General features: G+C 42.2%; 1 protein-coding gene across 3 annotated transcripts; it reads left to right on the forward strand.

Annotated features, from left to right (window-relative positions):
* Positions 1–135: 135 nt before the first annotated feature.
* On the forward strand, positions 136–23,570 carry LOC117082824 (zinc finger protein 25-like). Of its 3 annotated transcripts, XM_033209854.1 has the most exons (5): positions 136–428; positions 15,868–15,994; positions 16,299–16,394; positions 19,689–19,753; positions 20,402–23,570. In XM_033209854.1, the coding sequence occupies exons 2-5, from the start codon at positions 15,874–15,876 to the stop codon at positions 21,326–21,328; spliced, it is 1,209 nt and encodes a 402-aa protein (XP_033065745.1). In that variant the 5' UTR covers positions 136–428; positions 15,868–15,873; the 3' UTR covers positions 21,329–23,570. The 3 variants fall into 3 exon arrangements, with proteins under 3 accessions (XP_033065745.1, XP_033065743.1, XP_033065746.1); XM_033209852.1 differs by lacking the exon at positions 136–428 and having other exon boundaries at positions 15,689–15,994; XM_033209855.1 differs by lacking the exons at positions 136–428; positions 15,868–15,994 and having other exon boundaries at positions 16,343–16,394; positions 19,689–19,752; positions 20,220–23,570.
* The last annotated feature ends 1,940 nt before the right edge of the window (positions 23,571–25,510 follow it).

Here is a 25,510-nt window from a genome sequence, read left to right on the forward strand (position 1 = left end):
TGGTTTTATGGAAGAAATTACATATAATTGGTATTTGTCTGGACGGAGGGAGGGAGGGAACAAAAGAACAAAGGGACTAAAATGGCGCATTTCCGGGTTCTTCATTGTCAACTTTCCCGCGCCGGGGAAAGACACAGGTCGACTGCGCAGCACAGTCTGACGTCTGAGGAAGAAAATCGAAACCTACCTAGCCGCGTCTACTGCCCCGTCCCCGACCTGCCTATGTCCCGCCCCTGACCCGCCTATGTCCCGCCCACTGCCCTCCCACTCCCGGGCCCAGGACATAAAAGCTGCTCCGGCGGGTGGGCGGCGTGAACTTCCTTGGCTCCTGGTCGTGTGCGGACCTGGGAACCTCGCCCAAGAAGCCTGAGCGACTTCGTCGGCCTCCACCGCCGGAGACCGGTGAACCTCGCCCCTCCTTCACATTGGTAGGTTAATAAAGTTTTCTTTTACCCTGCTTACTTGCCTATTCTCTGGCACTTACTCTGGTGGTCGTCTGGAGCAAATCAGTATTGTTTCTGCTTTATTATTTGATTGAATTCACCAATGAAACCATTTAGGCCTGAAGTTGTCATTGTTCAAAGGTTTTGTTTACTTGTTTTAATTGAAGTGAAATTCACATACTATTCATCATTTAAAATTATACAGTTGTGAGGTATTAATATTTAGTACATTCACAGTGTTTTGTAACACCACCTCTACCTACTTTCAAAATATTTTCACCATCCCAAAAGAAAACCCCATACCCGTTAAGCAGTCATTCCCTGTTCTCTCTCCCTCTTTCCCTTGGCAACCACTAATGTTTTCTGTCTCTATAGATCTATCTATTCTAAATATTTCATGTAAGTGAGATCATACATTATGTGACCTTTTGTGTCTGCCTTCTTTCACTTAGAGTGTTTTCCAGGTTCATCCACCTTGAAGCATGTATCAGTACATCATTCCTTTTTATGGCTAAAATGCCATTGTGTATATACTCCACAATTTGTTTATCCATTCATCCATTGACGGACATTTGGGTGGTTTCCACTTTTTGGTTATTATGAATAGTGCTGTTAGGCAAATTCATATCTAAGTACTTGACACCTGTTTTCAATCCTTTTGGGTATATACCTAAAAAATGGAGTTGCTGGAATGTACGACAATTCTATGTTTAACTTTTTGAGGAACTGCCAAACTTCCACAGCAACTGCACCATTTTACATTCCCATTAGCAATGTACAAAGGTTTCAGTTTCTCCATGTACCCCCAAAACCTGTTCTCCATTTTTTAAATTATGCCTATTATAATTAGGGTGGGGGGGTGAAGTGTTATCATTGTGGTTTTGCATTGCATTTCTTTAGAGATGAATGATGTTGAACATCATCTTGTGTGCTTTTTTTTTCAATTATTTTTCTAGTGTGCTTTTTAGCCATTTGTATATACTGTCATCATTTGGTATATGCAGGTGATTGGTTCCAGGACCCCTGCATGTACTAAAATCCACACATACTCAAGTCCTGCAGTCAGCCCTTCAGAACCCATGTGTGCAAAAAATTGGCCCTCCATATGTGTGGGTTTCCAATCTTGCAAATACTACATTTTCAATCTATGTTTGGTTGAAAATAATCTGCATCCAAGCTTGTGTTGTTCAAGGGTGAGTTGTGTGATTTGGAGAAATGTACACTCAGGTTCTTTGCCCATTTCCTAACTGGGCTGTTTATCTTTTTGTTGTTGAATTATAAGAATGTTTTATGGCCAGGCACAGTGGCTCACGCCTGTAATCCCCGCATTTTGGGAGGCCAGGGTGGGTGGATCACTCAAGGTCAGGAGTTCAGACCAGCCTGGTCAACATGGTGAAACCCTGTCTCTACTAAAAATACAAAAAGTAGCTGGGCTTGGTGGTATGTGCCTGTAGTCCTAGCTACGTGGGAGGCTGAGGCAGGAGAATCACTTGAACCTAGGAGGTGGAAGTTGCAGTGAGTCGAGATGGCACCACTGCACTCCAGCCTGGGTGACAGAGCAAGACTCTTTTTTTAAAAAAAAAAAAAATCAGTCAGGTGTAGTGGCTTACACCTGTAATCCCAACACTTTGGGAGGCTGAGGCTGGCGGATCACGAGGTCAGGAGTTTGAGACTGGCCTGGCCAACATGGTGAAACCTCGTGTCTATTAAAAATACAAAGATTAGTTAGGCATGTGTGGTGTGTGCCTGTAGTCCCAGCTACTTGGGAGGCTGAGGCAGGAGAATTGCTTGAACCTGGGAAGCAGAGATTGTGGTGAGCTCAGATGGCGCCACTGCATTCCAGCCTGGGCAACAAAGGGAGACTCTGTCTCAGATGATTTGCAAATATTTTCCACACTGTGAGTTGTCTTTTCTCCATTGTGACAGTGTTCTATAATGCACAAACACTTTAAATTATGATGAATTCAAATTTATTTTTCTTTTGTTTGTGCTTTTGGTGTCATGTAGAAGAATCCATTGCCAAATTCAAGGTAGGCTATGTTTTCTTATAAGAGTTCTACATGTTTAACTCATATATTTAGGTCATTGATCTGTTTTGAATGATTTTTGCATATGATATGAGGTAGAGGTCCCATTTAACTCAAGCATGTGGGTATTGAGTTTTCCCACTATTATTTGGTGAAGAGACTATTCTTTTCCCACTGAATGGTCTTGACAGCCTCGTTGAAAATGAGTTGGGGCTGGATGTGGTGGCCCATGCCTGTAATCCTAACACTTTAGGTGACCAAGGTGGGCAGATCTCTTGAGCCCAGGAATTTGAAACCATCCTGGGCAACATGACAAGACTCTGTCTCTACAAAATACAAAAATTAGCCAGGTGGGTGGTGTGCACTTTTAGTCCCAGATACTTGGGAGGCTGAGGCAGGGGAATCACCTGAACCTGGGGAGGTCCAGGCTGCAGTAAGCCATGATTGCACCATTGCACTCGAGCCAGTGAGACCCTGTCTTAGAAAAATTAAACAAAAAAAAAAGATGAAGAAAATCATGTGATCATAGATATATGCGTTTATTTCTGGACTCAGTTCTATCCCATTAGACTGTATGTCTATCCTTATGCCAGTACCTCACTGTTTTGATAACTAGCTTTTCAGTAAGTTTTGAAATTTTGAATTGAATCCTCTGACTTTATTCTTCTTTCCCAATGTTGTTTTGGTTATTGAGGACCCCTCACAATTTCATATGAATTGCAGGATATTTGAACCTGTAGATTTCTTTGGCTAGTATTGTCATTTGAACCATGTTAAGTCTCCCAGTCCATGAAAACAGGATGCCGTCTCATTTATTTAGGTCTTATCTTAGTATAGCCAGCCAGCTCTCTTTTGGTTACTACTATTTTTGTGAGATGCCTTTTTCCATCCTTTCTTTTCAGCCTACTTGTGTCTTTGGATCTAAATTTAATTTTAGAAGGCATATATTTGAATCATGTTTTTGATATCCATTCAGTCAATCTCTGCCTTTAACTGGCGAGTCTAATCTATTTAAAATGATGTTTGATAAAGACTTCTGCAACTTGGCATTTTTCTTCAACATACTTTATATCTTTTCCTTTAATTCCTCCGTGATATGGTTAGGCTCTGTGTCCCCACCCAAATCTCATGTCAAATTATAACCCTCAATGGTGCAGGAGGGGCCTGGTGGGAGGTGATTGGATCATGGGGGCAGACTTCTCCCTTGCCGTTCTTGTGATAGTGAGTGAGTTCTAACAAGATCTGGTTAAAAGTGTGTAGCACTTCCGCCTTTGCCCTCTCTTTCCTGCTCTGCCATGTGAAGATGTGCCAACTTCTCCTTCACCTTCTGCTATGATTTTAAGCTTCCTGAGGCCTCCACTGCCATGCTTCCTGAATAGCCTGTGGACCCATGGGCCAATTACCTCTTTTCTTTGTAAATTACCCAGTTTCAGGTAGTTGTTTTTGTTTTCTTTTTTTAAATTGAGATGGAGTCCTGCTCTGTCATCCAGGCTGGAATGCAGTGGTGCAATCTCAGCTCACTGCAACCTCCGCCTCCTGGGTTCAAGAGATTCTCCTGACTCAGCCTTCCAAGTAGCTGGGATTACAGGTGCATGCCACCATGCCTGGCTATTTTTGTATTTTTAGTAGAGACGAGGTTTCGCCATGTTGGCCATGTTGAACTTGATTTGTTTTTCTAAGACCACCATAGCGGACACAAAAGAACCAGAGAGCAGGCAAGGGTAGGAGCAAAACTGCAAATTTATTTTTGGTCACCTAGCTTCAGAGAAGGAGGTGGATAGGGAAAGGTCTGTTGGCCTCCAGCAAAGGAGGCCAAGAGAGTTGCTCGGGGAGCTCTCGGACGGAGTTCCTGCAGTCCCGACAAGAGTGGGGAGCTGGGAAGTCCGCCACGGGGCGTCTGCCGGGAGCGGCTTTTCTAGGAGTTGGAGGGCAGTAGGCGGGACATGGGCGTGTCAGGGGGCATTCCGTAGGTGTGACCAGGTAAATCTTGGTCTCTTCGGATTGACGTCACCTGGTGCATGCCCGGTTGGTCTGCACCTTCCTGGGTGCCGGCTGCATTTTCGCATGCGTGGGAAAAGTTGGTGATGAAGAACCTGGAAGTGCGCCATCTTGCCTCCATTCGTCCAAACAGTCCAACCTTTTATTGATAATAGTGATAAAGGGGCGCCGTGGTCTGTCTGGCTACTTCGTGCTGTTAAGGGGCATCGTTAAGGTCGGGGCCCATGGTTGGCATTTGGACGTACGGATGAAGAATAAAATAAGGCACAGTATTAGTATAGGAATGAAGAATGGAAGCATTTGTTGGAATATGGGCAAAACCCAGAAGGATGGTCCTGGCAAGGTTGGGGAGTATGAGATAGTTAAGAAAATTTAGTAAGTTTGAGGCGAGTGGGGAAAAGCCAAACTGATTTCCACTGATTGCTTTCGGTAGGGGCCCTTTTTAGTTGGGAATGAGGAACGAGTGCGCAAAGTAGTTGTTGGCCAGGCAGCAATTAAGGAGTGGAGCTTTTTCGTGGAGTGGATGGCTTTCCGCTTACTCCTACTACAGAGATATTGGATGGAAGGCTAGGTCCAGAGAAGGACGGCAAAACAGAATAGGTAGCCTCGCTGTCGATTAAAAAATTAATTGTCTTACCCGCTACCAGGAGAGTTACCTGTGGCTCGGCGAGGGTGATGGGGGTCCCCGAGTCTCGGCACCTTCAGTTGTCATCGTCCAGATGTAGGAGCTGGAAGGAGCTCCCAGAAAGGGGGTCACGTGGAGGCATGGCACCTGTTCTCAGGGTGGGGCAATCAGACTTCCAGTGTCCTCCCTGCTGGCAAGCAGGGCAGGGTGTTGCTGGTGGACGAGGGTTAGGACATTCACTGGCCCAATGTCCTGATGCCTGCACTTATAGCAAGGCTGCATTGGGGCTCGGGGACCTTGCGGACACCTGTTGGCATAGTGTCCTGCCTTGCTGCACTTATAGCAGGCTCCTTTTGTAGCCTTGGAGTCTGCAGGGTGTGTGCTCTCTGGCCTGGGGTTACGACTGGGCTGTAAAGCCGCTGTTAGGAGCTGTAACTTCTGTTTGAGGTGAGCCTGCCGTCTCCTCACTGGAGTTATAGACCTTAAAGGCTAATTTAACTAGGTCTTGTATTGGTGTCTGAGGACCATCCTCTACTTTTTGAAGTTTTTTACGAATGTCAGGAGCTGATTGAGAAATGAAATAAGATGCCAAAATGGTGGCCCCTGTGGGGGAGGCCGGATCTAACCAGGTATACTGGGTTAGAACCTCAGTCAGTTTAGGGTAGAGGTTAGGATAACCTGGAGGTCATGCCAAGTTAAGTCATAGGCCTGACAAAGGTATCTAAATTCCTTTATGTATATGGTAGGATTAGTTGAGAAATCACCTAAACGCTTCTCAATTTTGGAAAGATCGGCCAGTGAAAAAGGGACATGTACTCTGACTACCCCCTCCGCCCCAGCTACCTCTCGCAAAGGTGCTAACACTGTAGGAGGGTGTGGGGCAGGAGTGAGGGTGTCAGCAGGGCACTTAGAGCGGGTGTGTGCAGAGATAGGGGACCCTAGGTGGCCGGCTGAGGATGTGGAAGGGGACACGGGTGCGAGCAGGCTACTAGTCAATGAGGAGCAAGGAGGAGGAGTCTGGGCAGGAAGGGAGGGGGTGGAGAGAGCGGGGAGAGAAGGAGGAGTATAGGGCAGGTCGGGATGAGAGCATAAGGCCCAAAAGCCTTGTATGTAATTAATTTCGGACCACTTGCCTAGCCACTGGCAGAAATTGCTGAGGTCGATCATGCCACAGTGGAAAGGAAAATTAACCACTTCCTCCTAAGGTCTTGTTCGAGCTGTAAGGTTATTTAAATTGGCTAGGAGGCACCCTAAGGGGGTGCTCTTTGGAAATTTGGACTGGGGGTTTCCCGTTTGTTTCCTCTTTACTTACACAATGGACACAATGGAAATGGAAGTGGATCTCTGCCTGGCTTCAAAGTGTCCTTTGGAACCAGCAGAGACAGACTGGAGGCTCTTGGAGCCAAGGTGGAGATTACCTTCAGGCAGACGTCTCCATCCTGAACGGGTCTCCCGAGCCACTTGGTGGCTCAAAAGTGGGCCTCGGACCTGCGCAGGATTTTTGGCCAAGGGAGGTAAAGAGGTGACAAGGGCACTTACCCTAGTGAGGCCGTGAGAGTGAGGGAAGCGGGTCTCAGGTCCTGGTCCGTCCGCGGCGTGGAAGCAGGAGGAGGTTCCTCAATCCTTAGAGGCCTGAGGAGGGGTCTCCTCCCGGGTTTCGGCACCAACTGATTTGTTTTTCTAAGACCACCAGAGCAGGCACAAAAGAACCAGCGAGCAGGCAAGGGTAGGAGCAAAACTGCAAATTTATTTTTGGTCACCTAGCTTCAGAGAAGGAGGTGGGTAGGGAGAGGTCTGTCAGCCTCCGGCAAAGGAGGCCAAGAGAGTCGCCTGGTGAGCTCTCGACGGAGTTGCTGCAGTCCCAACAAGAGTGAGGGGCTGGGAAGTCCGCCGCGGGGCGTCTGCCGGGAGCGGCTTTTCTAGGAGTTGGAGTGCAATAGGCGGGACACGGGCGTGTCGGGGGGCGTTCCGTATATGCGACCAGGTAAATCTTGGTCTCTTCGGATTGACGTCACCTGACGCATGCCCGGTTGGTCTGCACCTTCCCGGGCACCGGCTGCATTTTCACACGCGCGGGAAAAGTTGGTGATGAAGAACCTGGAAGTGCACCATCTTGCCTCTGTTCGTCCAAACAGAACTCCTAACCTCAAGTGATGTGCTCTCCTCAGCCTCCCAAAGTGCTAGGATTACAGAAGTGAGCCACTGTGCACAGCCTCAGGTAGTTCTTTATAGCAATGTGATAACACACTAATACCCTCCAATACTGCCTTCTTTTTAAATTTTTTTCTAATGTACCATTTTGCTTTCCTCCTCATTCCCTTTTGTGAATATTTTAAGGTGTTTTTAGTGGTTACTCTTAGCATTACAATTTTTTCTAATTTTTAACAATCTAGTTTGAATTGATACCAACTTAGCTTCAGTACTGTATAAAAATTGCTGATATATAGCTCTGTTTCTCCCCCTTTTATGTTGTTATTGTCACAGATTATATTTTTGTATGTTGTATGACCATTAACATGCATTTATAATTACTATTTGATACATTTGTCTTTTTAAATCCTATAGGAAACAAAAAGAGATAAAATTTAAAACATACCACAATACCAGCTTTTATATTTACCTATATAGTTACCTTTACCTGTGTTCTTTATAGCTTCATCTGGCCCTGAATTATTGTCTAGTGTCCTTTCATTTCAGACTGAAGGACTCCTTGTAGCATTTCTTATGAGGCAGGTCTACTAGAAACAGAGTCCTTTAGCTTTTGTTTATCTTGGAATGCCTTACTTTCTTCTGCATTATTGATGGATAGTCTTAATGGAAAAGAGTTGTTGAAATAGAATTCTTTTCTTTCAGCACTTTAATATGTCATCACACTGCCTTTCGGCTTTCATAGTTTCTGTTAAGAAATCTGCTTTAATCTTAATGGATTAATGGATTAATCTTAATGGTTGGAGTTGACCGCTTTCAGCTTTTCCATGCTGAGGTTGCAAGTGGCTGGTGGCTCTAGCATTCCAAAGTATGCAGGGCAGTGGCCCCCTTCTCACAGCTCCATTAGGCAGTACTCTGGTGGGGGCTCTTTGTGGAGGCTCCAACCCATTTCCCCTCAACATTGCCCTAGTAGGTTCTCTGTAGGGGCTCCATCTCTGTGGCAGACTTCTGCCCGGACACCCAGGCTTTCTAGTACATCCTCTGAAATCTGGGGGAAGCTGCCAAGTCTCCTTCATGCTTGCATTCTAAGCATCTGCAGACTTAACACTAGATGGAAACCATGAAGGATTACAGATTGTGCCCTACTGAACTGTCGCTCAAGCTGTACCTGGGCCCCTTTGAGCTGAAGCTGGAGCCAGAGCAGCTGAGATGTGGGGAGCAGTGTCACAAGGCTGCACAGGGCTGCATTGCCCTAGGCCTGGCCCCTGAAACCATTCATTCGTCCTAGGCCTCTGGGCCTGTGATGGAAGGCACAGTCCTGAAGATCTCTGAAATGCCTTTAAGGCATTTTCCCCATTGTGTTGGATTGTTACTTGGCTCTGTTTGAGTCATGCTAATTTCTCTAGCAAGTGGTTGCTCCACAGCCTGCTTGGGCTTGGATTCTTTCTGTACCACAGGACCAGGCTGCAAACTTTCCAGACTTTAGGCTTTGATTCTCTTTTAAATATTGGTTCCAACTTTAAGTAATTTCTTTGCTCCTGTATTTGATCATAGGCTGTTAGGAGCAGTCAGGCCACATCTTGAATGCTTTGCTGCTTAGAAATTTCTTCTGCCAGATACCCTCAGTCATCATTCTTAAGTTCAGTCTTCCACAGATCCCTAGGACATGCAGCCAAGCTCTGTGCCAGGACAAAACATGGGTGACCTATACTCCAGTTTCCAATACATTCTCATTTTCTTCTGAGACCTCATCAGCTTAGCCTTCACTGTCCATATCACTATCAACATTTTGGTCACAACCATTTAACCAGTCTCTTAGAAGTTTCAAACTTTCCCTCATCTTAGTGTCTTCTTCTGAGCCCTCTGAATTCTTCCAACCTCTGCTTGTTACTCAGTTCCTAAGCTGCTTGTGCATCTTCAGGTATCTTTATAGCAATGCTCTACTCCTCAGTACCAATTTTGTGTTAGTTGTTTTTTTGCATTGCTACAAATAAATACCTGAGGCTGTGTCATTTATAAAGAAAAGAGGTTTAATTGGCTCATGGTTATGCAGGCTGTACAGGAAGCATAGCACTGGCATCTGCTCAGCTTCTGGTGAGGCCTCAGGGAGCTTTTACTCATGGCAGAAAGTGAAGCAGGAGCCAGTACATCACATAGTGACAGTGGGAGCAAGAGAGAGAGATAAGGGGTAGGTCCTAGACTCTTTATTTATTTGTTTATTTATTTATTTTTTTGAGGTGAGTCTCGCTCTGATACCCAGGCTGGAGTGCAGTGGCATGATCTTGGATCACAGCAACCTCTGCCTCCCAGGTTCAAGTGATTCTCCTCCCTCAGCTTCCCAAGTAGTAGGGACTACAGGCATGGACCACCACACCCTCCTAATTTTTGTATTTTCAGTAGAGACAGGGTTTCGCCATGTTGGCCAGGCTGGTCTCAAACTCCTGACCTCAGGTTATCCACCCACCTCGGCCTCCCAAAGTGCTGGGATTACAAGCGTGAGCCACCACGCCTGGTGCCAGACTCTTTTAAATAACCAGATCTCATGTGAACCGAGTGAGAACTCACTCATCATCAAGAGAATGGTGCTAAACCATCCATAAGAGATACACCCCTGCGACCCAAATGCCTCCCACCAGTCCCCAACTCCCACACTGTGGATTATATTTCAACATGAAATTTAGAGGGGACACACATGCAAACTATATCAGTAGGCCAGTAAGAAAAACGTGCCACACACTTTCTCCCCAAAATTTAGCAACCTCTTTCTTTATTAAGTACTCCACTGAGGCTTAGTGCAGTGGCTCATGCCTATAATCCCAGCACTTTGGGAGGTTGAGGTGGGTGAATCACCTGAGGTCAGGAGTTCTAGACCAGCCTGGCCAACATGGTGAAACCCTGTCTCTACTAAACATATGAAAATTAACTGGGCGTGGTGATGGGTGCCTGTAATTCCAGCTACTTGGGAGGCTGAGGTGGAAGAACTGCTTGAACCCAAGAGGAAGAGGTTGTAGTTGCAGTGACCTGAGATCACGGAGTTGCACTCCAGCCTGGGTGACAGAGTGAGACTCTGTCTCAGAAAAAAAAAAAAAAGAAAAGAAAAGAAAAAGAAAGTACTCCACTGGTTGATGGTTTAAAAAAAAAAAGATTCTAGAGTTCCAAAAAGTTGATTCTATCAGTTTTTGTCAGCTTTAATGATTGCCTTAGTGGAGGGACCAATTCTTAGAGCTCCCAAAGTTACCATTTCTCGTGAAGTCACTCATGTTGAAAGGTTTTTAACTACAGATTCGGTTCATTTAATATAATTGATACTAGGCAATATTATTTGTCTTAGATATTTCTTCCTGAGTGAGTTTTGGTAGTTATCCTCTTTCGAAGAATTAATCCATTTCATCTTAGTTGTCAAATTTATGCACATAGACTGGTTCTTAGTATTCTCTTATTTTCCTTTTACTGTTTGTAGGGCCTATAGTAACTATTCCCCTTTTCATTTCTGATGTTGTTAACATGTATTTTTTATCTTGGTCATTCTGGATATAGGTTTATCAGCTTTTTTCAGAGAACAAAGTTCAAATGTTATTTCCCAATAACATTAAACAAATTGCTCACCTATTGTTTTCAAGTATTTGATAGCATTCCAGATAAGTTTCTGTTACCGATTTCTAGTTTAAGTCTACTGTGTTTAGAGAATGTATTTGGTAGATTTCAATTCTTTTAGTTTAAGATATTTTTCTGGCCCAGAAAATGATCTTTTAGTGAATATTTCATGAAAAGATGTGAGCACTTTGTTAATGTATATTTATAAGTATCTTTGAAGGACAGTTTAGTTTACAAAATAGTCTTTTCCATCTCACTTCTTCTGTAAGCAGTCTGTTTTAAATTTTATAGTTCCCTGTTATGGCTATATGAGAAATAAGTTCTTATATAACCGTTAGCTTTTTTTTTTTTTTTTTTTTGAGACAGAGTCTCGCTCTCTCACCCAGGCTGGAGTGCAATGGCGCAGTCTTGGCTCACTGCAACCTGTGCCTCCTGGGTTAAAGCAAGTCTCTGCCTCAGCCTCCCGAGTAGCTGGGATTACAGGCACCCGCCACCATACCCAGCTAATTTTTTGTATTTTTAGTAGAGATGGGTTTCACCATCTTGGTCAGGCTGGTCTTGAACTCCTGACCTCATGATTGACCTGCCTCAGCCTCCCAAAGTGCTGGGATTACAGGCATGAGCCATTGCCCCTGGCCATCTGTTAGCTTTTTTTTTTTGAGATGGAGTTTCAATCTTTGTTGCCCAGGCTGGAGTGCAATGCCACGATCTCGGCTCGCCAGAACCTCCGTGTCCTGGGTTCAAGCAATTCTCCTGCCTCAGCCTCATGAGTAGCTGGGATTACTGGCAAGAGCCACCACGCCTGGCTAATTTTGTATATTTAATAGAGACGGGGTTTTTCCATGTTGGTCAGGCTGGTCTCGAACTCCCAACCTCAGGTGATCTGCCCGCCTCGGCCTCCGAAAGTGCTGGGATTACAGGCATGAGCCACTGCAACCAGCCCTATTAGCTTTTATATCTGATTTGCCATGTGGTTTTTTTTGTAGTTTCTATTAAGTATATTCTAGAATGCCTTGCAAAATTAGTGCTTCATTTGTATGCTTTTAACATCTTTGTATTTATGAAAACATCTTTTTTTATTATCCTTGAATGAAAAATTTGGCAGGGCATGGAATTCTAGGTTCAAAACCTTTATCCTTTGTGGGTGTTTTTTCTTTAACATTGGGTTCTACATATGAAAAGTCATATGTCAGTTTTGTCCTTATTCTCTTAGGTAATCTCTTAATTGCTGAAATAGAATTGCTGTCATCTAAGAAACTAGTACTTGTATGTTTTCACAGAAATAGAAGTGTTGCTTTAAAAAATACAGATGTCTTTCAACAGAATAAAATGTCTATGTGTGTATATAACACAATTTGTGTTTCTCTTTTTGTCTGTATTGTGCCCATATTTAGGCACCCTGGTGAAGTAATCATGTTGCCCAATTGACCCTGGAACCATTATGTGGTGGGGTCTCTTCATCAGCTCTTGCTTTATACTGGATGCTCTTCGGTTTTTGTTGTTGTTTTTTAAGTGGGGAGTCTTTAATTAATTTTCCTATCAGTCATCCTTCTGTTCTTGCCAAACCCCAGCCCTCTGACTCTGAGCACAGAAGTTTACATGAGCTCTTTGTTAGGATGTGTGTCCAAGAGCTGGATTCTCTTCTCTGCTCTTAGGAATTCTAGATATTTCCAAAATTGCTCAAAAGGCCTGCTTACTTATTACAGCTTTCACTCCTTTGCTGTGCTGGTGTGTGGTTATGCTAATTTGGACTCTTTACATTTGGATTTTGAACTGCTACTGTCCCTTATTTGTAAGTCTCCCTTTCTTTGGTTTCCTAGATACTGTTCCTGGTCTCTTATGTTTAGAGAAGTTCTCTCAGGCTCCATAGTCTGGGCCTAGTCTCCTGCAATTATCTCAGATACTGCTGTTCCCACAGCTGCTGCTGCTGCTTTTTTTTTTTTTTTTTTTTTTGAGACAGAGTCTCACTCGGTCATCCAGGCAGGAGTGCAGTGATTTGATCTTGGCTAACTACAAGCTCTGCCTCCCAGGTTCACGCCATTCTGCTGCCTTAGCCTCCTGAGTAGCTGGGACTACAGGCGCCCACCACCATGCCGGCTAATTTTTTTTTTTTTTAGTAGAGACGGGGTTTCACCGTGTTAGCCAGGGTGGTCTCGATCTCCTGACCTCGTGATCCATCCACTTTGGCCTCCCAAAGTGCTGGGATTACAGGCGTGAGCCAGCATGCCCAGTCCGCACAGCTTCTTTTTTGGACTCTTCTAGAACTCTATTTTTTAATATATTTGAAAATTATGTTTGTGGAAACTTACTCCTATGTGTTTCTACCAAAATGGACAATTCCAGCTTTATGTTCAACCACAGTCACTTTAAGCACAGAATAAACGAAATTCAACTCATTAACTCCTGCCCAGCTTATCCTTTTCCTTGTATTCCTGTTTCATTTACAGACTTCCTTGTTGCCACACAATAATGTTAGATTATAAAAAATTAGCCGGGCGTGGTGGCAGGTGCCTGTGGTCCCAGCTACTCGGGAGGCTGAGGCAGGAGAGTGGTGTGAACCTGGGAGGTAGAGCTTGCAGTGAGCTGAGATCCCACCACTGCACTCCAGCCTGGGCAACAGAGCGAGACTCCATGTCAAAACAAACAAAAAACCGAACCGGCTGGGCATGGTGGCTCAGGCCAGTAATCCTAGCACTTTGGGAGGCCAAGGCGGGCAGATTATCTGAGGTCAGGAGTTCGAGACCAGCCTGGCCAACATGCTGAAACCCCGTCTCTACTGAAAATACAAAAATTAGCCGGGTGTGGTGGCAGGCGCCTGTAATCCCAGCTACTTGGGAGGCTAATGTAGAAGAATCATTTGAACCTGGGAGGCAGAGGTTGCAGTGAGCCGAGATTGCGCCACCCAGCCTGGGAGACAGAGCCAGACTCCATCTCAAAAGAAGAAGAAAAAAAAAAAGAACCAAGAATTTATATCCAGCCAAGATGTTCTGCAAGTAAAAATACTGCCTTTCAGATTTCATGGAGTATAAATAAAGCAATGATCAGAAGAAATTTCATAGCCTTAAACAGTTCTACCAATAAAAGTGAAGGAATGAAAATAATTGGCACTATGACTGTACCCACAAGCAAGGCATCCAGACACTATGGGAGCTGCCCTCCCTCTTTCTCTCAGTGGTTATTAACTAATTTCCAATTAATTACAAAGTCACATTATACTTCTTTCCCCCACTGCTATTGCTTTCATATAAATGTTTTTCTGATTTTTCTAATGTGCCATTTGCTACTTCTACATTAAAGTTTTCTCCTAAGCCATTCATTTACCCCTATAACTCCAGTGCTTACTTGATACGTCTCTTCAGTGGCTCCTAGTGTCTGTATTTTCATCTACACAGTGAATGGTGAGCATCCCAGAGATATATAAGACATTTCACATAGTATGAAATAGCAGAATATCTATTTATGTTTTCTCTTATATGAACAAAAGAAACTTATTAAGTTTATTATTATTATTGAGATGGAGTCTCACTCTGTCACCCAAGCTGGAGTTCAGTGGCACGATCTTGGTTCATTGCAACCTCTGCCTCCCAGGTTCAAGCCATTCTCTTGGCTCAATTTCCTGAGTAGATGGGACTACAGGTGCATGCCACCACGCCTGGTGAATTTTTGTAATTTTTAGCAGAGATTGGGTTTTGCCATGTTGGCCGGGCTGGTCTCAAACTCCTGCCTTCAGGTTATCCACCTGCTTCGACCTCTAAAAGTGGTGGAATTACAGGCGTGGGCCACTGCACCCAGCCTAATTTTTTTTTTTTTTTTTTTTTTTTTTTTTTTTTAGGTAGAGTTTCGCTGTGTCTTACTGCAGCCTTGACTTCCCAGGTTCATGAGATTCTTACGTATCACCCTCTCAAGTAGCTGGTGTTACAGGCCTGAGCCACCACATCCACCCCTTTAATTCTTAATAAACATTAATATATGCAAATGTATATAATATATTAATAAGCAGAGATTTATTTGTTAAGTGTATATCCAAAGTATATTTTACTAGTCCAAAAGACAGATTCAGAATTTCTTCTTGTCCTGTCCCTTGACTCTACACTGTAACCTTCTAACTAATCTTGGTCCTATGCCCTACCATAGGTATATAACTAGCAACCTATGGTATATACTTACCATTGGTATATACCCACCATAGGTATCATACCTACCAAGTTATATGTGGTTTCCTAAACTTGCCATTTCTCATGAATCCATGCCTTTGCCAATTATGTTTTCTTTATTCCTAAAGTTAGTTTGACCACCTAATAAAATCTAATGTGACAATATGAAATGCAAATAATTACCCCCATTTGTGGCCATCTCATATTGTGTACTTGTTTCTGTCATGGCACCTGCTTCACATACTGTAATTTAGCATTTTCACCTTTGTCTCCCTGGCAAAATATAAGCTCCTCGTTAACAGGAATAGAGTCATGTATCACTTAGTGATGGGGATATGTTCTGAGAAACATATCAGTAGGTGACTTCGTCATGCAAACATCATAGAGTGTCCTTACACAAGCCTAGATAGTACAGCTGACTGCACACCTAGGCTATGTGGTGTCGCCCATTGCTCCTAGGCTACAAACCTCTATAGTATGTTACTGTACTGAACACTGTAGGCAATTTGTAACACAATGGTAAGGATTTGTGTATCTAAACATAGAAAACAGACAATAAAAATACTGTATTTTCTTATAGGATCGTCATCATATATGGAATCTATCATTAACTGAAATGTCATTATGTGGCACATGACACTTATTTTTTTCTTCATCTTTGTATCTTCAGCAGAGTTCCAGGCATGGAGTGGGAGCTCAGTAAATATGTAATGAACAAACATTCCTTCTATGAATAAAGCAGGGTACAGCATGGCACATATCCTAACTCTCCAGAGTGAACTTTGCAGTTAGTACACTAAGAGCTAGCTCACATGTCTTTTCAATGGTATGCTATCTATTCTGGTTACTTCAGATTGAACTGAAGCTTGTTATTCCAGGGACCCATGACATTAAAGGATGTTATCGTGGAATTCACCAAGGAGGAATGGAAGTTACTGACTCCTGCTCAGAGGACTCTGTATAAGGATGTGATGCTGGAAAACTATAGTCACCTGGTCTCAGTGGGTGAGGAAAACTTCCCCAGGTGTAAATCCCGGTAGTTTGCATCTCCCTTCTTGGCTGCTGGAATATAAAAGGTCCCTATAGGGTTGAATGATTGACGTTAGCTATGATTCAGAGTTTGAAGTTAATAAATCCATTTTGGGTGCTAGAAAAAATATTTGTGTCCCTGTCTCCCCACTGAAAGAATCTAAATTTGCCAAGCCTAACTGCAACCTTCATCATTCTCCTGAAACTCCACTTCCTCATCTTTCACAGTCCCTAAATTCCAAGCAATTTGTATCATTTCCTTGATATTTTCCATTCATAGGTTACCATGTGAATAAGCCAAATGCAGTCTTCAAGTTGAAGCAAGGAAGAAAGCCGTGGATATTAGAAGTAGAATATCCACATCGGGGTTTCTCTGGTGAGTTAGAAGAAATTATATCCCATGTTGCTGGTGAGTGGTTGGTGCCTCTTGCCTTCTGAAATATTTTTCGGCAATCTCTCTCACTTTTTTTTGAAACAGAGTTTTGCTCTTGTTGTCCAGGCTGGAGTCCAATGTTGCCATCTCAGCTCACCTCAACCTCCACCTCCCAGGTTCAAGCAATTCTCCTGCCTCATCAGCCTCCTGAGTAGCTGGGATTATAGGCGTGCACCACCATGCCTGGCTAATTTGGTACTTTTAGTAGAGACGGGATTTCTCCATGTTGGTCAGGCTGGTCTCCAACTCCTGACCTCAGGTGATTCACCCACCTCAGCCTTCCAAAGTGCTGGGATTACAGGCATGAGCCACCGTGCCCGGCCTAGGTAGTCTCTTTATAAATGCCCTATAGTTTTGGAAGCGATTAAGAACACTTTATTTGCACATGTGAAAAAACCTAATTCACACCTCCAATTTTTGTTCTCTCCACTTAAATTCTCTCCTTTGCTAGACATGTTTTAAATAGATTTACTTCTCTTTCCTATATACAAACTCTAATCCCTCCTTACCTTGTAAGATTTTGTCTTTTTCTCTAGCATCGCCAGTTACTCCCTGCCATTAGAGTATGCAACTATAAAGTGTTTGTAAATCTAACTTAAAACTTTTTTAAATGGCATCTCCCTCCTTTTATTAACAACCAAATACTTCAGTTATTTTAGCATCAATTTTAATTTCCCATATTTTCTTTAAACTCTGAACTCAGATTAAAAATCGTTATGCGGCTCAACAATTCTTTCATTTCGGAGTTGCTACTTCCTGCTATACAGTGTTTATCCTTCCCACAAAGCACTCCTTATCCCCCCTAAAATCTACTGTGTCTTATTTGGATAACACTAAGGCAATCTCATCCTGCCTCCTTAAATGTTTATGATGTATTTTCTAACTTGTGCACAGATGTGTTGCCAGTATCAGGAACAATGCCTAGTACATATTAGTTGCTCACTAGATATTTATTGAAAGAATGAATATTAATTAACAAGAGACTGGTTGGGCGCCGTGGCTCACGCCTATAATCCCAGCACTTTGGGAAGCCAAAGCGGGTGGATCACTTGAGGGCACGAGTTTGAGACCAGCCTGGCCAACATGGTGAAACCCTGTCTCTACTAAAAATACAAAAATTAGCCGGGCATGGTGGTGCAGACCTGTAGTCTCAGCTACCTGGGAGACTGAGGCTTAGACAACGAGAATCGCTTGAACCCAGGAAGCAGTGGTTACAATGAGCCAAGATCGCCCCACTGCACTCCAGCCTGGGCAACAGTGAGACTCAAGTTCACGAATAAAAGAAATAAAAAATATATAAAATAATTGACAACAGACAGACACTCTCTACTTTCTGCTCTGTGCTTTTTTTATTAACTCCTGTAAGAGCTCATCCATTCTTAAGGCCAATGCATTGGTTTTTATGATAAGGACTCCTAAAATTGACCTCTCCAGCATCTTTGCCCTATTTATATTCTGATCCCATATTTTTACCTTCTTGTAAGATAGTTCTGCTCATTCCACTTCCTTCCTTGTTAGGATCAAAACAAAAATTGTTGATCTAAATTCCCACAGTAGCTGTGTAATGCAGCAGATGTACATTGCCAGAAGCCTTCATGGTATACTTAATACTGACTCAGTATTAAGTCATTTAGTATTAAGTCATTTAGACAAAATAAAATCTTACAAGGGTAAGGAGGTATTAGTAATATTCATTTACATGAATTTTCTGTCAAGAACTAGTCTGGCCCTCTCTTGCCTATGCAACTTATTTCTCCTTGTGGCCCCAAAACACCTGTTAACTTCCATTTTACTATGCTCTCAAATGTTTTCCAAACATAAGATTTTTTTTGAGATGGAGTCTCACTCTATTGCCCAGGCTTGAGTGCAGTGGCGCGATCTTGGCTCACTGCAACTTCCACCTCCCCAATTCAAGTGATTCTCCTGCCTCAGCCTCTTGAGTAGCTGGGATTACAGGTGCCTGCAACCAGGCCCAGCTAATTTTTGTATTTTTAGTTGAGGCGGGGTTTCACCATGTTGGTCAGGCTGGTCTCGAGCTGCTGACCTCAGGTGATCCACCTACCTCAGCCTCTCAAAGTGCTGGGATTACAGGCATAAGCCACCATTCCCGGCCCATTCATATAATCTTATTTCATGTGTGCCTGAGTTAACGTTGCATAATTCCTTATCAAGTGACTTTTCTTATGTATTCCCCACCATTGCTATGAAATTCCAACCCCAAGCCTCTACTGATAACCTTTCACTTGCTTTCATGCATTTAAAGATGCATAAATATGAAGGTCACTAAAGATTCTAGAATGATGTTCAATAATTTGACCTTTAAAGATCCTGTAGTAAATTGGAAGCAGAGATGGAAGAAGTGAGATATGAAAATGAAATTCAAGACTAGTGCTGAGTCATAAGTAACAAGTGCTTTAGAAGTGCAGGATTTGGTGGTCAGGATGAGTTCAGGATTGAAAATCTCTGGTGTTACAACTAGGAATTCATCCTTGTATAGATGGTTTATCCTGATGCTTTTAAGAAAATCCTTCCTTTTGGATATATGTGGTCCTCCATCTTCCTGTCCTGAAAACAAAGCCAGCTAGATGGAGAGTGAAAGCCCAAGCTACAGGACTCTTCCTCTAAGCCTGAGGAAACTGATGTTCTGAGAAAGTCCCATTAGTATTGACACCTAGATTGCTGTGGATGGATGAAGAGGAAATAAAGTAGAAGTTTGTCTGCTAAATACTAGCAATCCTAGCATGGTAATCTAGGTTTGAGGCAATAAAGACCTATACTTCAGTATACTTCAGCTCCTTCTTCCAGTTTAATCTTTTCCGTGTAATTCCAGGGAACACTGTTGTCCCGTAGTTTTGCTTATCCTGCTTACTGTTCATGGTACTTAAGGGGCTCACGGCATTCTCTATACTTCCCACACTCTTGTTCAGCAACACTTCTAATATCTTACGTTCTCCTCTCCCAGTTCTTTTTTTGTCTTTAACTTTCGCCTCCAAGCTCTTAAGGTCATATTTGTAAAAATGTCAGAGTACATGGGTCTACAGCTAGGCTCCTTCTTCTGTGTGTGACAGCAGTTTTTAGTGTTCATTTTAGTTTATTTTTCTAAAACAATGGGCTAGAGGAAATTTGCATTTGAGGTTCTTTCGTTATGAGAAATTGGCCTGAAGCCTAAGAATCAATGCTATGACAATATTAATGTGTTAATATTTATAAAGTATTAAATTTTTGATTCCTTTGTAGAAGACCTATGGAGTATTCATGATCTAGAAGCAAGATACCGGGAAAGCCAAGCTGGAAATTCAAGGCAAGTTCAAGAATTAATGTTTAAGATTAAAGATTGGTAAGCAAGAGTCTTGAAGGAGTTACTGGAAATGGGAGGGCACTAGTTAATACTAAACATGAGAAAACTAACACTGCAGAGCAAATCCCGAGGAATATAATCCAAATGGGAATGCCCCTTTTCATAGAGACCTTGTGCAGGATCAGGAGACTGAAACTTTGAAGTAGTCTTTTTACTCTTCTGAATTAAATAATAAAGGGAGTCTTTATTACACAAAACAGAAAGCAGGCAATTGAGAGACCCTGTGAATAGAATGCAGATGCAGATCACCTTACTAAGTGTTAAACTACAGTGCAGGTCAGAGAATGTTCACAGTGGAGAAACCCTATGGAACCAATAAATATGGGAGCATCTCTAGAAATCAGTCCTCAGAGGTACTTGGAAAATACACCTAGTGGGGGGAAAAAGCCTTAAAAGTCTTACACATTAGTGAATGTGGAACTTTCTGTCTAGGAAAGTTAAACATCAGAAAACTCGTACCACAGAGAAAGCCTATGAATGTAAGGAGTGTGGGAAGTTCTTCTGCCAGAAGTCTGCCCTCATAATACATCAGCATACTCACTCAAAGGGCAAATCCTATGACTGTGATAAATGTGGGAACTCATTCTCCAAAAATGAAGACCTCACAAGACATCAGAAAATTCACACGAGAGATAAAACCTATGAGTGTAAAGAATGTAAGAAAATATTTTACCACCTATCATCTCTCAGTAGACATCTGAGAACCCATGCAGGAGAGAAACCCTACGAATGTAATCAGTGTGAGAAATCCTTCTACCAGAAACCACATCTCGTAGAACATCAGAAAACACACACAGGGGAGAAACCTTTTGAATGTACTGAATGTGGGAAGTTCTTCTATGTGAAGGCATACCTCATGGTACATCAGAAGACACACACAGGGGAGAAACCCTATGAGTGTAAGGAGTGTGGGAAAGCCTTTTCCCAGAAGTCACACCTCACAGTACATCAGAGAACACACACAGGGGAGAAACCCTATAAATGTAAGGAATGTGGGAAATTCTTCTCTAGGAATTCACACCTCAAAACTCATCAGAGAACTCACACAGGAGAGAAACCCTATGAATGTAAGGAATGTAGGAAATGCTTCTACCAGAAGTCAGCCCTCACAGTACATCAGCGAACTCACACAGGGGAGAAACCCTTTGAATGTAATAAATGTGGGAAAACCTTTTACTATAAATCAGACCTCACTAAACATCAGAGAAAACACACAGGAGAGAAGCCCTATGAATGCACAGAATGTGGCAAATCTTTCTCTGTGAATTCGGTCCTCAGATTACATCAAAGGACTCACACAGGAGAGAAGCCCTATGCATGCAAGGAATGTGGGAAGTCCTTTTCTCAGAAGTCACATTTTATTATACATCAGAGAAAACACACAGGGGAGAAGCCCTATGAGTGTCAGGAGTGTGGGGAAACCTTTATCCAGAAGTCACAACTCACTGCACATCAGAAGACACACACAAAGAAGAGGAAGGCTGAGAAGCAAGATGAGTTGGGAAATTCTCTTGACTGAATTCATCCTTCAGAACAATCAGATAATTCACACAAGAGGTACACCTTATGAATCACATCAATATAGGGAAATTTTCAGCTACAATCTTTGCTCTTTCTGTGTATCAGCAAATACAGAGATTCTGTACATTCATTTGGGAGAAAATTTTGTCATATTGTACACTTTTCTAAATATTAGAGAATATAGATGACAGAAGTCATGCAAATTGTAAAACAGGAGGGAAAACTTTCAGAAGTCATACTTTGTTTTGCAACATAGAAATCACACAGGAGAGAAATCCTGTGAGTAAAATGAATGTCATGACATTTTCTGTCAGGGAAGCCAGCTGTAGACATCCAAAAGCTCATAAGTGAGAAGCTCCTTGAATATCCAGAAATCTCTTTACACAATTGGAGCTCATATACTAAAGAATTCAAAGGGATAACTGCAAAGACGGTAGCAGATACAGAAGCCTTTATTAAGAATTGATGTTTCATTCAATGTCAGATCACTGGTACTTGGATAGATATTTTAAATATTTGGAAGGTGTTCAACAAAAATTCAAATAATTCGTACTGAGGGAAACAGTTATACTAGAAATCATGTTGCAGATCTGATGCCAAGATTGCTCTGTTTTAAAAGGAAACCTGCAAATGTCTACATATATGAAGCTTTTAAAAAGCACAAAGTATCAGGCAACATCATTAAACATACATTAAATGTTTTTTGGTATATAGGACTGTGTGTATGTGAGTGTGCTATAACATGTAACTTGTGGATGTTCAACGTGCATGTGGAATCCATCCATAATTGTACATAGCGAAATACGTAACCTTAGTTCGTTCAGTAACTATTATGCCTATGAAGATGTCGCACATTAAGTCTCAGTAGTGACTCTTGTTAATATTTGTATTGTAAGTGTAATATTTCTTTTAAACTATAAGGCATCTTTTTATCCTATTTTTGTGTGTGTGTGTGTGTGTGTTTGCAAATGGCTATAGACAGTGGCACTAAACTAATCCTTCAAAAAGAAGTTAAAATGTTTTTGTAAAATTTTCAAATGTCAGCCAAGTTTTGCATTAGGGACACCTTTATATATAGCAAAAGCCTGAGCTGTTTTTAAACAGCTAAAAACAGTAATATTTATTACAATCTATACAATGAAAACAAATAGTGCAATGTAAGAAATATTGTGTATCTTACTGTTGATGTATGAGCAGGGAGCAGAGGTATCTGCATTTGTATTTTTCTGAGAGTCCTAAATGTTCTTGACCAACTTTTTCTTCCTCATAGAAGCAACATGACATAGTTAAGGGTGTGGACTCTGGAATCCTGCTGCCTGGGCCCTAATTCCAGCATGGGGCATGATACTTAAATATCTCTGTGCCTCAATTCCCTTCCCATAAAAGAGTAGTGATAGTGACAACATCTTAGGATTGCTTTGAGGTCTAAATGAGTTGAAATTTTCAAAGCACTTGGAATAGTGTCTGAGACACAAGAGCTATATGTTAGAGGTTATCATCATCATTATTTGTATTTTGTGAATTATGCTGCAAAAAAAAAAAAAAAAAAAAAAAAGTTGGCTACCCAACATTCATCCCCCACCTTCTTGCTGCCAGTGCCTTGATTTGGTTGGTTGTTGTTTGTTTTCCTAGAAGTGATTTAGGAGCAGATCCTGACTACACTAAGTCAGGGCTTGACAAATGACGGTCCATCAGACAGATCTGGCCCACTACCCATTTTTGTATCCTGCAAGCTAAGAATGGTTTTATATTTCTAAATGGTTAAAAAAAGAATACTGTGACACATGAAAATTATATAATATTCAAATTTCAGTGTCCATAAATAAAGTTTTGAAAACATGAATACAAACAAAAACATCTGTTTATGTTTGACCTGTGGCTGTCTTTGCACTACCCCAGCAGGGTTGAGTAGCTGTGGCAGACACCTTATGCCCTTGAGCCTATGATCTAGCACTTTACAAAGTAAGTTTTTCTGTTGCTTAGAGCTGAAAATAAAAACAGTGTAGAGTTATGCTTTTATAAATATTACATGTTTCAGAAATAATTCATACGGCAATTTGTAGGTGGGTGGTTTTTTTGCAGTATGTTTATTTTGTGCATTATATTTATATGTTAAGAGCCTGAGCTTAGAAATATTTTTTCAAAGAATTGTGTTTTTTACTTGCTGAATTGTCATAACATCAAAACAAGAAATTTTGATGGAATGTGGCAGTAAATATATGAAATAAACATTGTCTAAATTAAATAGAATTGTTCATTGATCCCTCCCCATGTAGCAGGATTGGCTGCCGACAAAACCTCTCAGACACCAAGTTGTGGAAGGAGGGGCTTTATTCTGCTGAGAGCATTGGCAAGCTACCATCTCAAAATCCAAGCTCCCCGAGTGCACAATTTTTGTCCCTTTTTAGGGCTCACAACACTAAAGATTTCATATGAAAGGGTCGTGATTGATTCAGCAATCTAGAGTATATGTGATGGGAGACCCCACTGATAGAGAGAAACAGAACAGGGCAGGGAGTTTCACAATGTTCTTCTATACAATGTCTGGAATCTATGAATAACATTGGTTTCTAAGTTACAAGTTGATTTTTAACTACTGGGTTTAGGCCAGGCAGACCCAGGCCTGGTTTTGTGCCTGGCGCCAGGCTGCCTGTCTTTGGTGTTACTTCCTTGTTTTTTTCTTAAAACAGCTACTGAGTATAAAACAATATAAAACAATGTGAGAGGGTCTTTTTCTTTCCTCACCCACAGTATTCCTTTATTTTCTCCCAAATCAATGGCCAGCTTTCCCTGTATCGTTTTATGATTTTCTCACTATCCCATAAGGTACCATTGGTAAGTCATACTTAGCTAACGTAACTCAATAACAAAAACTTATGATACCCAATTCCATCAGCTACATTACTAGTAATCTATAAAATTATTTTATTGCCTGCACTGCATGTATTGTCATATGCTGCTACAAGCTAAACGTGCCAGCGTCTTACTTCCCCTTCCTAATAAAGAGAATTTCATTGATGTTCAGCTTCTTTGTGTGTGTGTGGCAGGGTCTTGCTGTCACCCAGGCTGGAATGCAGTGACGTGATCTCGGCTCACTGCAACTTCCACTTCCCAGGCTCAAGCAATTCTCCCACCTTAGCCTCCTGAGTAGCTGGGACTACAGGCACACACCACCACACCTGGCTAATTTTTGCCTGTTTCTCTTGTTGTAGAGATGGGGGTCTCCCCATGTTGCCCAGGCTGGCCTTGAACTCCTGGGCTCAAGCAATCTGCCTGCTTCGGCCTCCCAAAGTGCTGGGATTATAAGCATGAGCCACCACACCCGTCTAATGTTAAGCTTCTTAATCATGCCTCGTTGTGACATTCTGACCTGTCTGATGTTTAGCATTTATGGACCCCTAATACGATATTTCCTGATTACTCATATCTCAAGAAGGTATACTTTGTACCTACATGTTATAACTTCTGAATACTTCATGGAAAAATATTTTTACCAGTATTTCATTCTACTCAGCATTGCCATGAGCATGCCATCTTGATGGAGGTTTGAGGTAACATCTATCTATAAGTAAGCCTTTAGGGTGGTTCTTTATTTTAACCTACTGTGAAAGAAAATACACTTTCTAAATTCCTCACACTTCTCAATAAAAAATTAAAATGACTACTTTCTGGGGACAGTCCAATAACTGTGACAAATCTGTTTCAAGAATAGAGCCAGCTGGGTGCCATGGCTCACGCTGATAATCCCAGTATTTTGGGAGACTGAGGCAGGTGGTTCCCTTGAGGTCAGGAGTTTGAAACCAGCCTGGCCAACATGGCAAAACCCCATCTCTACTAAAAACAGAAAATTAGCTGGGTGTGGTAGAACCAGCTACACAGGAGGCCATGGCAGGAGAATTACTTGAGCCTGAGAGACAGAGGTTACAGTGAGCCAAGATCATGCCACTGCACCACAGTCTGGGTGCCAGAATGAATGAATGAATATAAATAAAATAAATAAATAAATAAATAAAATAAAGCAAGCCTGTACTAACAAGAACACTTTAATATTCCTAATGATGAGTGTTTGGACGAACGGAGGCAAGATGCTGCACTTCCGGGTTCTTCTTCACCAACTTTTCCCGTGCGCGCGAAAACGCAGCCGGCGCCCGGGATGGCGCAGACCAACTGGGCATGTGCC

Source organism: Trachypithecus francoisi, unplaced genomic scaffold (genome assembly GCF_009764315.1).
Source record: "Trachypithecus francoisi isolate TF-2019V2 unplaced genomic scaffold, Tfra_2.0 Lachesis_group9, whole genome shotgun sequence".
NCBI lineage: Eukaryota > Metazoa > Chordata > Mammalia > Primates > Cercopithecidae > Trachypithecus > Trachypithecus francoisi.